At 33.0% G+C, this 13,937-nt stretch overlaps 1 protein-coding gene across 2 annotated transcripts in view; it reads right to left on the bottom strand.

The window, feature by feature from the left end:
* Positions 1–13,937, bottom strand: part of GSTCD (glutathione S-transferase C-terminal domain containing) — a 131,972-nt gene that overhangs the window by 94,051 nt on the left and 23,984 nt on the right. For both annotated transcript variants that reach the window (XM_027599626.2, XM_027599625.2), the window contains exon 5: positions 12,243–12,336. In XM_027599626.2, coding sequence (XP_027455427.1) covers positions 12,243–12,336 — 94 coding nt within the window. The remainder of the gene's footprint in view (positions 1–12,242; positions 12,337–13,937) is intronic.

The following is a 13,937-nucleotide window of genomic DNA, read 5'->3' as shown; positions in this document are numbered from 1 at the left end:
TTCTGGGAGCTTGAGAATAGCAACCTGTGAAATGGACTGTCAAAGTAAAAGTCAATGTTTATCGGTGTATGTTAGCATTGCATTGCTATTCATTAGAAAGGAAATACATCAAGATGTCTTTGCAGTTTGAGCCTTTTATCAAACTGTCATTTGATTTATAAATGATCTTCAGAAGTTTTCTGATAAATATTTTTGAAAAGGATGACCTGAGAAATATTTCACTATTTGTTTCTTGACCTTTTCCAGTATTTTTACTTAAATTATATTTTTAACTTTTTATTTTAAAATAATTATAGACTCAGAGGAAGTTGCAAAAATAGTGCAGAGAGTCCTGTGAACATTTCACCCAGCTTCCCCAATGGTGACATCTTATATAATTGTAGTTTAATATCAAAACTAGAAAATTATTGCTATTACAATACTGTTAACTACAGACCTTGCTCAGTTTTCACATGCATTCATTTGTGGGTGTATGCGCAGTTTGATGAAATTTGATCCAACGTATACATTGATATAACCACCTTATCATAAGGGAACTCCTTTTAGAGGTAGCAGCACTGTGCCGTGTCAATCCCTGTTCCCTACGAACCATTGATCTGTTCTTCATTTCCCCAGGTTTATCATGTTGCGAAGGTTAAATAAGTGCCTTCGACACCAGCTTTTTCATTAATCATAATGTCCTTGAAATTCATCCAGGTTGCTACAGGTATTAATAGTCCATCCCCTTCTATTGCTGAGTGATATTCTATAGCATGGACTCATTGGAATTTGTTTAATCATCCACCCACTGAAGAACACTTGGGTTGTTTCCAGTTTGGGGCTATTAAGAATAAAGTTGCTATGAATATTCATATGCAGGTTTTTGTATGAATACAAGTTTTCATTTCTTTGGGATAAATGCCCAACAGTGTAATTTGCTGAGTTTTATGGTAACCATATATGTAGTTTTATAAGAAAGTGCCAAACTATTTTCCAGAGGGGTTGTACCATTTTATATTTCTACCAGCAATGCTTGAGTGATTGTTTCTCTACTCTCTCCTCAACATATGGTGCTATTACTTTTTTTTATTTTAGCCATTCTGATAGGTGTATAATGATATCTCATGTGCCTATGTGCCAACTGCATATTCTCTTTGGTAAAATGTCTGTTCATCTCTTTTGCCTATTTTCTAATTTTATAAAAAAGAATTTTTTGTTTTTTTACTGTCGAGTTTTGAGAGTTCTTTATGTATTCCAGATCCAAGTTCTGTGTCAGATTAGTTTATATTTATAGTTTTTCTTCTAGTCTTCAGCTTGTTTTATTATGCTTTTAACAGTCTTTGGCAGAGCAAACATTTTTAATTTAATTTTTATTAACATATAATGTATTACTTGTTTTAGGGGTACAGGTCTGTGATTCATAAGTCTTACACAATTCACAGTGCTCACCATAGCACATACCCTCCCCAATGTCCCTCACCCAGCCACCCCATCCCTCCCAACCCCCTCCACTCCAGCAAACCTCAGTTTGTTTCCTGAGATTAAGAGTCTCTTATGGTTTGTCTCCCTCTCCGGTTTCATCTTGTTTCATTTTTCCCTCCCTTCCCCCATGATCCTCTATCTTGTTTCTCAAATTCCTTATATCAGTGAGATCATATGGTAATTGTCTTTCTCTGATTGACTTATTTCCCTTAGCATAATACCCTCTAGTTCCATCCATGTCATTGCAAATGGCAGGATTTCATTTTTTTTGATGGCTGCATAATATTCCATTATGCAGCCATTCATCTGTTGATGGACATCTAGGCCCTTTCCATAGTTTGGCTATTGTGGACATTGCTGCTATAAACATTGGGGTGCACGTGCCCCTTCGGATACTACATTTGTATCTTTGGGGTAAATACCCAGTAGTGCAATTGCTGGGTCGTAGGGTAGCTCTATTTTCAACATTTTGAGGAACCTCCATACTGTTTTCCAGAGTGGCTGCACCAGCTTGCATTCCCACCAACAGTGTAGGAGGGTTCCCCTTTCGCCGCATCCTCGCCAACATCTGTTGTTTCCTGACTTGTTAATTTTAGCCATTCTGACTGGTATGAGGTGATATCTCACTGAGGTTTAGATTTGGATTTCCCTGATGCCAAGCGATGTTGAGCCCTTTTTCATGTGTCTGTTGGCCATTTGGATGTCTTCTTTGGAAATATGTCTATCCATGTCTTCTGCCCATTTCTTGATTGGATCATTTGTTCTTTGGGTGTTGAGTTTGATAAGTTCTTTATAGATTTTGGATACTAGCCCTTTATCTGATATGTCATTTGCAAATATCTTCTCCCATTCTGTTGGTTGTCTTTGGTTTTGTTGACTGTTTCCTTTGCTGTGCGAAAGCTTTTTATCTTGATGAAGTCCCAATAGTTCATTTTTGCCCTTGCTTCCCTTGCCTTTGGCGATGTTTCTAGGAAGAACTTGCTGAGGCTGAGGTCGAAGAGGTTGCTGACTGTGTTCTCCTCAAGGATTTTGATGGATTCCTGTCTCACATTTAGGTCTTTCATCCCCAGTCCCAAAGCTCTAAAAAAATATTTTACATTTTCCTCTAAAGTTTTATACTTTAAAATTTTAAATTTGAATCCATGATCCATTCTGAGTTAACTTTCATACAAGGTGTGCAATTTAGATAGAGATTCTTTTTCTTGGACTGTGTATGTCCAATTGATCTAGCAACATTTGCTGAAAAGATTATCCTTCCTCCATTGAGTTGCTTTTATGTCTTTTTGTACGTTCTCCATTTTTTTTCTATTAATCTATATGTGTATATCTCTAATTACTATAGCCATACAGTAGGTCCTAACATCAAATACAGTGATATTCTCTTTTTCAAATTCTCCTTTCCATATAAAATTTAGAATAAGCTTGTCTATATCTACAAAAAAATCTTGTCAGGATTTCAATAAAAATTATGTTAAACCTGTAGATAAATTTGAGGAGAATTTGATTAAGTTATTTTAAGTGCTACTTCATGTGAAATTTTAAAAGGTTTAATTTTTTTAAAGGTTCGAATAAAAGGCTTAAACAAATAAAACCCAATGTATTATTACTATATAATTACAATAAAATTGTGTATTGTATGTGGGGTTTTTTTTTGACTTTTAACATTTCCATGAAGAAACTTTACACCATTTGAAATTTCACATGAAGAAAGTAACATTGAAAAATAAAGATACCTTTCTACTAATTCTCCACTTCTTTTTTTTTTTTAAGTAGGTTCCATGCCCAGCATGGAGCCCACTGTGGGGCTTGAACTCATGAGATCAAGACTTGAACTGAGATCAAGACTTGAACTGAGATCAAGAGTTGGACGTTTAACTAACTGAGCCACCCAGGTGCCCCTATTTCTCCACTTCATGTTGCTTTTCTTTCCAATAACGATTATGACATAGTACTTTTTTCAGTTAAAAAATTCACATGTTTACTCATTAAAATTTATACAAAAATATTTCTACCATCAGTACTACCTCTCATGATTACCAAGTATATTTAATTACTATTCCATAAAAGACTAACATTTTTATATAAGAAATGTCTAATGCTATAATAATTGGAAGAATTTACCTAGTAAAATTTTACCCACCTCTCCCACTGCTCTTACTCTAGCTGACTTCTCTAATTTTGTATTAGAAAAGGAGATGGGGGCACCTGGATGGCTCAGTCAGTTAAGCCTCCAATTCTTGGTTTCCGCTCAGGTCATGATCTCAGGATTGTGAGATCAAGCACTGCATGGGGCTCTGCGCTCAGCGTGGAGTCTGCCTCAGAGTTTCTCCCACTGCACCCCTCTCTCTAAAATAAATAAATCTTAAAAAAAAGGAGATGAATTTAACACATGGTTTGCTCTATATCATTCATATTCATACTATGTAACTTATAATACCTATGTGATTTATATCTCTATCTCGATCTCTACACCTGTATATTAGTGTTTGGCACTCATTCAAAAAAGTACTACTAAGCAAATAACAAACTTGTTCTTTGCAACCTTGTTATATTTTAAACTAATATAAATTCTGTCTATATTTATATATACTATCTTTTAGAGGCTTTTAGTTTTAGATTTAATTGCAGTTTAAATAAAAGTTGTACTACTTTTGGTAAAGCACCAAAATGCTTGTTGAGAACCTTACCCTTGAAAGAAGAGAACATAGTTATAAATTTGTATGGTTCTGAGTCAAATATGGTCCGGCTTTGGATTTCACAGCTAAGTATAACTTAGGAAAATGAAAAACATTTATGTTAGGAAATTTTTTTTCCCAGAAAAGAGAAAAAAACTCAAACCTTTGATCTCATTCTCTTGATGTGCTTTAGTATCTTAAATGCCAAAAAGTTCAAAATGTAATAGCCTTATAATCTAAAACTGTTCAATATAAACAAAAAATGTTGGGAGAAATGTATCCTTATGTTGTCTCCCTGGAGAGTAATTTTTTTTTAAAGTCAGAAAAAATATTCTAATTATGTCTTATCTAGTGTGGTGAAGTGGAAAATATAAAAATCTAAGATTAATATTTCAGAAAACAATTTCATAAAAGACGTTATTTCTATGTACATTATAAGATACTTCTACTTTCACTTACATTTGCTAGTATAATTTAGTATACTTGACTTAAAAGTAGAGGGTTTCATAGTTACCAAATGGTTCAGAGGTCTGCACAAGCTCTTGTATTTGATATAATACATGCTAAAGCAAAAACATAATTTTTTAGTTTGTAAAGAAAAATTTTAGAAAGCTTTAACCTTGTTGTTCATCTTATTTTGGCGGCAGACGTTGAAATCAAAGCAGCCAATGCATGTACTAAATCAGTTACCTATGGTAATCACTTCACAGCGTGATCCCCAAAGCAACAGAAGCAGCATTAGTAGGATACTTCTTGGAAATGCAAATTCTAGGGCCCCATCTGAGACCTGAATGACAAACTGTAGGTTAGTGCCCAGGAACTTGTTTTAATAAGCTTTCCAAATGATGTTGATGGTTGTCCTAGTTTGAAAAGCAATGGTTTAGGACAATGAAGTTTCTTTATATACCTTGCTTAGAGGCTCCCAAACAAGCTTTTATGTTTTAGATTCCCCAAAGAAGGGCACTACTTACACTGTTGGTGAGACAATTCTTTGTTATGGTAAACTTTGCGCTTCCCTGGCCATCCAGCAAAAACAGCAATAAACAATGCTATTTACCATGTCCCCTGGGGTTCTTAAGAACTTTGTTAAGAATCACTGATAGGGGCAAAGGCTGTTTAGTCCTTCCTTTCTCTACCTTGGATCCAACCCTCTCCAAAGACCTTGACCACACTCTTCCCTTGCTTACCCAAATACTTCCTCTAGAAGAATAAAGGAAAAGTGATCCTGTTGGCTTGTAGAAGCATACAAGAGGGTGGGGGTGATAGCACAGACTGCATTGAGGCCAATTTTTACTAGTTATATCATATATCACTATCTCATTTTCTATTTTTTCTCAATGTCATGGATCAATTCATTGTTTTCAACCCCAAATATTTTACAGAAATTAAGTGGGGTAAAAACTGGATATTTACATAAAATTGGATATCATTGTAAAATTTAAAATCATAGTCATCTATATTTATATATATATTTATATTTATATTATATATAATTATATATGCCATATATAATTATAAAATTATATTATCATTTGCTATAGTATTATTAAATAATTATATTATGTATTATGCATATATTACATATATAAGTATATAAATATATAATATATATTAAACAATATGTAAATATATTACTATATATACTATATATAATATACTATATATAATATACTATATACTACATATGCTATATATAATATAGTATGTATATATGCTATATATAAATATAATATATATAAAATACATAAATATATAAGTATATTTAAATATACTTTTAATATATATTATATATATGAATGTTGGTAGAAAGAATAATTTTGGTACTAATACAGATCCACTAGGATTGAAAAATTATATATTCTCTTAGAAACATAAATTCAATCAATGATTTATATAAAAGGATCTGGAATATACCAGTTTATAATTCTTGTTCTAAGAATTCATACATGTCTATCCCAAGCAAATAAAATCTACAGGGTTTAAAGCCCTCTAGAAAGATGAGAACTTATGATATCCTTCTAGTAAAACTCTGCCATTAGTTTTTCTCTTTTATCTCAAACTGTTAAGTATATACTCTAAACTGGGTGGTGGGGGATGAGAAGGTGAATGAGTGATAATGTTTAAGGTTTTTATGAACTTACCTCCACATCAGTCTCCCTAGGAGATGATGCTCTCATGTAGCTCAACAGCAAAAGCAATCGGGTATACCTAATTGATTCATATTTCTAAGACAATGTAATTTTGAATATAAAAATGAAACAGAATGTAACTGAAACAACTATCGTTTTGTTGCCTTTATCTTCTATAAGGTCATACCTCTGAGCCTCCTCCCTTCATATGATTGATATGGTTAGTGTAGGCTAGGAGCAATTCCTAATATAGGAACCACTCACCTAAAAACTACCAGAGAATAAAAATGGCTATGGGGAAATACTGCATGGAGTGGCTTAGGGCAGTTCTATTCTAAGTCTTACATCATTTCCTCTTTCATACTCAGAGGGCAAAAATTCAGAAGGCAAGAAGAGAAGTGTCTCTGGCCTTAACAAAAGGACTCCTCAGGCTCACAAGTATTTATTCCAGTTCATTAGATTACAAAATCATAGTTATTTGAGGTCAAAAGTAATAATATAATAATATATATAAAAATATAATATATAATATAGTATATTTTATGTATATATAATATAGTGGGAGACTGTTGTTTGAAGATTTTCTACCAGGGCATATGATTAATACTAACCTAAACCTTTCTTTCCTCACTTCTGTATAAGGTATATGTGTGTGTGTATATATATATATATATATATATATATATATATATATATATCTCATGGATATTATATGATATATATGATGCAGTAGGAGACTGTTGGTTGAAGATTTTCTATCAGGGCATATGACTAATACTAACTTAAACCTTTCATTCCTTACTTTTGTATAATTCATCTTATATAGAACCATTTTATTACAACTATCTATATAAGAACTTTGACCATATACACTCAAAAATGAAAATAACTCAAACAATCTGGAATTCAACTTAGTAGGTATATTCTTCACAGAGATATGGATATAACAGTTCGCAAATTACTGTTCAGTTATGGTTGGACTTACCAAATGAGCAAATAAATAGATGATATTGTGAGCTATCGTTTTTACTGTTGAGAAAGGTTGATAGAGGTATAGACATTGATTTCGGAAAAACTAGGAAGAATTTTGTGGATTAGGATTGGAATTAGAGATATCAGTATAATCTCAACATTTTTTAAAAAAACATTGGTTTTTATTTTTTTTAAGATTTATTTACTTGAGAGAGAGAGCACAGAGGGAGAGGGCGAAGCAGACCCCTGCTGAGCAGGGAGCCGGATGCAGAGCTCAATCCCAGGACCCTGGGATCATGACCTGAGCTGAAGGCAGACGCTTAACTGACTGAGCCACCCAGGCGCCCATCTCACCATTTTTTAATACAGACGTATAACAGAGATATACAAATAGAGCAGTAGACAGTGATGTGATTATATACATGTGTGTGTACATACATCTATTTCTCATAGATCTATCTATATGCACAGCTCTCTGCTGAGAGGAGCTAAAAGCAATAACACTCCATTAGCAATAAGCACACCTCGTGCCCAAATTTTAGTTTCTAAATGCTAATCTCTACTAAAGGGAACCAGAGTTCCTTGGAGAAACAGCTGACTCTAGAACTGAGGCAGGGAAATGAAAAAATGAGCCTGTAATAGTTTTTTTCTCTAGAATTTAAGGAAGTGGTCATAGAATGATAAGGCCATTTCCAAAGGATCAGGATCCAGCTTGAAGAGACTCACAACCTGGGACAACTTGAGTACCGAAATAAATAACAACAGTGATGGATTATAACTTATTTAATAAAATAATTCCTGAGTCAATACTGAGAAGAGATACATAGATGATAGATGGGAAAAACGTTCTTACATTAGCATGGCAACTAATACATATAGAAGACTGATGGAGCTGAAAAGTCACCATTCTGTAACTATCACAGGCAAGAAGCATCAAATGAATGTAAACTAGTGAGTGAAATTTTGAAAACAAGACATTATGTAGTCTCAAATATCTCCCCACAAAATACTTATTAATTCAACAGAGCAAAACAGTAACATTACAGTAGAGATACCTGGTAGATACCACCTTAACCAAATGATTAAAGTTAACATCACTGGGCCCAAACTGATGTAATGTGCCTTCTGCTATAATACACTGAGAAGGCCACAGCTTCATTTAGGTGGTATTCCTGCCAAAATGCATAATCTGAATTGAAGCATGAGGAAATGAGACAAATTGAAATTGAGAAACGTTTGACAAAAAACTGGCCTGAATTCTTCAAAACAGTCCATGTTGAAAGATAAAGAAAGGCTAAGAAACTATTTCACATGAAAGGAGACTAAAGTGACATGACAATTACATGTACTACAATCAACTGGACTGCAGATTAGATAATAGTTCATAGTGAATCACAGAGCCTGTTTTGATAACTTTACAATGGCTAAGAGAAAAGAACTAAGGAAGTGCCTTTGTTCATAAAGCGGACAGTTTAGTTCTTGGAGGTGAAGTAGCACAATGTTTGCAACTTATTCCCAAACAGTCCATAAAAATAGAATAGAATAGAATAGTAGTAATAATAGTAATAAAGATGATGTAAATTAAATCTATATGAGACAAAAGAATTCAAAGTTGCTGGTTTAAGCAGAAATTTGGAAATTTAACTAAAAGGATCTATAGTCTCAATTCAAATGAATTTAATAAAAAAATTATTATGTACCTATTCTATACTCAAAGAGCTCACAGTCCACTAGAAAAGGAAAACATGCATATAAGTAATTATAGTGGAAGAGAAGCATACCGTAAGTACCAAAAATGAAGTATAAGAAAGTACTAAGGAATGCTGAGAGCAAGTGACTAATTCTGTCTGATATATTGTACTAAGTACTTTATATATTAATTCATTGAATGTACCAACAACCTCATTAAGGTGTATACTATTTTATCCCCATTTTACAGATGAGGCAATTGAGGCACAGAGAAATTGAGAATCTGGCCATAGATTTTCTAGCAGTTAGTATAGTAGTCCAGGTATGAAACGCAGGCAGCCTGACTCCATAGCACATGCAGAAGGCTTAATGAAGAAGCAGCATTTGAGCTGATCTTTAAGAGATGGGTGTAATTTCAATAGGATGGGAAGTGGAAAGAAGAATATTTAAGGCTGGAGGCAAAATAAAAGTGAAGGCATGGAAATAATAGTTATAGATCATATGAGGGAATCTGAAAAGTTCAGGGAATAGTATATAGGATGTGGGGAGAGAAATGGGTAATAACAGAGGTTGGGAGATTAGACAAGCTTAAGAAATAAGCCTCCCTTGTGAGGATCAATATAGCCTTTGTTAGTAAAGAGAATGATTCTTATTATATGGGCCATAATCTTGAAGTAACTCAATGGCTTCCAAATAAGGAGTCAGCCTTTGTGACATCCAAATGAACCTAGTACCAATAAAATCTTATTACAATTCAATCTCTTCTAAAAATACCAGAACACAAATCATGAGAACACTTTCACAGTGACCTCCACACCCGTATGTATAATAATTTTATTTCACAGTGATCCTATTACTGTGCAATATTGAAATTGCCAGCACTGAAAACAGAACATCTAAAATGCAACAATTCTGCCTTAGTTTAACACAGACTATATAAACCTTTTAAGAACAGAGAATGAAATGTAAATAAATCATGTAGCTCTGCTGTTATAGCTCCTTGTTTGTCATAATATTTATGAAAACTAGGTGATCCAATTAAAGAGATATAATGAGTAATATATTCCATGAACTCTGTTAGATATGCAGTTCTAGCCAGTAAAACGACCAGACATGAATGCTTAATGTTAGATCTCTGAGTTGGAAGCAGATGTAATTGATTGCTCAATTAATAAATGAAAATATTATTTTGGCTTCATAGTAAATTAATTATGAGTAAGGCAAAACATGTGGCACTTACAAATCTTTGTACTAATTTCTTGTAAATATAAATATTAATGAAAATCTGATTTTCATTTACGATAGTTTTAATCTGTCCAAAATGTGCCATAACCAGAGTACACAAAACAATCCAATTGCAAGGACAATAAAAACAAACACTTAAAATTTTCAAAATATCAGAAAATATTTAAAATTAAACATTAACAAATTCATTAGTGACTATGTTTCATATATTTAACAAAGACCAAAAAATGAATTTAATTTTTATAAAACATCTGTGAGGTACAGTTCTTAATTACCCAATGAAAATCTTATTCCATTCTGGAAAAATCCTAAGTTATTTCCTTGATTGACAGACTAGAATTGATTAGTGAGATATAGACAATACTTAGGAAGCATACAGAGAAGAACATGACAAAGGCAGGCAAACAATTTCAAAGAGCATTTGGAAACCAAAAGATATATTTGGCTTGGTATAAAACTAAAGAATAAGTGAACAATTAAAGAAGTGGAACATTGAGTAATGAAAATGTTCTCCACCTAAAAACACCTAAAGTGCTATATAAAACTCAACAATCATCCTTTGCCTGTCTCAATAGATTTCTGAGAGTAAGGGAACTCCATAGGGCCTTAACAAAGGGGAAAGGAACTAAAAAGTAGTGTAATAATCTTGAACTGACACCAGCTGCCAGGAGAGTATTTGCTAATAGGGATCTGAGCTTTAATAGAAAGACAAAGAAGAGAGGCTAGTCCTGGATCCCTAGCATTGTGGAAACCTGGAACTATTATCACTACATGAAAGTAGAAACCTTGAAAAGCTATATTCCCCCATGAAAAGATGCATTACAATAAAAAAAAGTCCTACTCAGTAGCAAAGGAGATGATAAAAGGTAACTTCTCTGTTTAAACCTCAGCTTCAAATGAAAAGGTTAAAGGAATCTCAAGCGGAAAACATAACGTGAACTGATCTTAAGATCTAGTACTTCAAGATGCCTGGCATAAGCAAATATAAATCCTTTCTATTGAAATTTACTTCTAACCCAGGCTCCACACGATTCCCACAGATTTAAGTAGCCCCTAAATGAATTCAAAATATATAATTACAAAACTAATAGGGAAAAAAGACAGCAAGAATGAAGTCAACAGGAAAAAAAAAAACACCAAAATTAGATCTCTGTGGACATCAGCTATCATATAACAGACACAGAATATAAAATAACTATGCTTAAAAAAATTATGAAAAGAAGAAATTGAAACACAAGCAAGGAAAAGGTCATTATAAAAACAAACAACCAAAATATAGTTTCTAGCAATGAAAGATATAATTATATAACTAAAAACCTAACTATAAAAATATTTTTTTCAAACAATACTTTAAACAATTAGGGGAAAACGATTATGTACTGGTTATTAAAGGATCAAAGAATTTTTGTTAATTTTTATTAGGTGTGCTAATGACATGGCAATTATTTAGAATGGCTGTGTTTCTTAGATGTATGTACGATAGTATGGCATGTTATCTGGAATTTCCTTCAAAATACTTCAAAAGAAAGGAAAAGGAATAAGCAAATGTAGGAAAATGTAAGAAATGTTGAATCTGAGCAATGTGTATATGTGTATATGTGAAATTTTTATAATAAAAATAAAAGGAAAACTTCATTCATATGAGAAATTTAAGAAACAAAACAAACATGCAAAAGGGAAAAAATGAGAGAAAGAGAGAGAGACAAATCAAGAAATAGATTCTTAATTATAGAGAACTGATGGTTACCAGAGGGGAGGTGGGTTGGGGGATGGGTTAAATAGGTGATGGGAATTAAGGACTACACTTGTAGTGATGAGCACAGGGTGATGAATGGAAGTGTTGAATTACTATATTGTAATATAACACTGTATAACCAGCTGGAATTAAAATAAAAACTTTAAAAAAAAGAAATAATTGGGGAGGGGAAAGAAAACTCAATGGATAGTACAATCAAAATATTAGATAAAGCCAAAGAGAGAATTAGAGAATTGAAAGATGGATCTGAAGAGGGTATCTAGATTATGATTAAAACTTAAAGGAGGAAAAAAAAGGAAAAAAAAAACAACTCACCTTCCTTTGGGCTCACTGCTGCAGGAAGACTATTCCAATCAAGAGTCCAAGTAGGGCAAGGGTGGGGAGAAAACATCACTTCAATGCCTTTTTCCTAGAAATAGGAAATAGGAAATAGACTCTTTCCAAATTAATGAATTAATAAAATCCTGTTATGGTTTAGAAGGCCAAATTTCTCTTTTGTTTTCTTTTTTTTTTTTTTTGGTACCAATGCAAATTTATTCTCATTAGGACAATTGTTAGGTAATTGTTTAAAAGCTGAAATCACTCACAACCTGTAAAACAGAATGAAGTAAGTGTTTGGATGGGACCACACAATCTTCAATTTGAGGAATCCATTTTCAGTCATAAACTCATACAGGTTTTGGAGTCAGTGAATTTGTCTCACAGAAGTGCCCTTCCACAGATAAGAAGATTGTCCCCAGAGACCAACTTGCTATGTGGCCTTGGGCTAGTCATGTAGTTGATGTATTTGAAAGAGTGCTCCCTTCAGGGAAAAAATCAAACAACAAAAAAAAGATATCTAGGTATTATATGGCAAATTTTCTTTTCTATAGTGTCAAGAAGGAGCATAAATAGTAATGATCATTAGATGTTCCTCAAAATATTTAGTTACATAAGAAATACAATGTGTTTTTTGATAGAACAGTTACTTTCCTTTTTTTATACCGAGATAACAAAAAAATGCTATTTTTAAATTATTGCCTAAAACTACATAGAAATAAATATTCTTATACTTAGAAATCAATTGGATGTCAAAAAGAAAAGTCACCTGAAGATAAAAATTTTATCAAAAACATTCCACACAGGGATAAAAAAAGAAAAACTGATTCTGCATATCCATCAAAATCTGTCTTTACATATATGAAAATAGCTACACAGCCTACGAGTTATATTTACAGGACAAAAAGCCCCACTTCAACATAACACCCCCAAAACATCATCCATACCACAAAGGCTTGTAATGCCTCTAAAAAAGGATTCCTCTGTTGTAACCAAATGGTTCCCAACATTTTCAAAACTGAGGACCACTTTTCAATATATAAAAAAATTCTCAGGCTCCTTCCCCATGTCAAAAGTTACACATTTATTTATTTGATCTGCAGACAGTTGTGTGGCATAAATATGGATTTTCAGACCCCTTGCAATCACTTTCTGAGTACATAGTCCACAGGATAGATATCCAGGGTCCAGGGTTTTATCTTTAGAAATATCATATTCAAAAGAAAAATCTCTGAGAATCTATCACTAATTTGAATCAATTAGTTCATGAAATTATGAAATTATGAAAACTAGCTGAATTCTGGTTCAGCTAGTTTTATGAATTATGAAATTATGAAAACTAGCTTTAAATTATGAAAACTAACCGAATTCTGGTTCCAAAGGAAATACTATGAAGATTCTTTGTTGAGGTAGAGACATCTTCATGTCTAGAGGTCTAGAGCACTTACTCCAGAAACTTCCAGCACTTCCAGAAAAATAAACATCTTCCCCCTTATTCTAGACTAGCCATACTAAACTTGCTCTCCCTCATTTCACCAAATTTAATCCCACCTTAGGGTCTCTTCAAAAATACTATATGAGATGTCACTCACACACCATTACGTTTAAAGCATACAATTCAATGTTTTTTATAATATTCACAGTTGCACCATAATCAACACTAATTTGAGAATATTTTCATCATCTCAAAAA

The sequence above is a fragment of the Zalophus californianus genome, chromosome 2, assembly GCF_009762305.2.
Source record: "Zalophus californianus isolate mZalCal1 chromosome 2, mZalCal1.pri.v2, whole genome shotgun sequence".
Taxonomy (NCBI): Eukaryota; Metazoa; Chordata; class Mammalia; order Carnivora; family Otariidae; genus Zalophus; species Zalophus californianus.
This window is presented reverse-complemented; position numbering and strand designations above follow the sequence as displayed.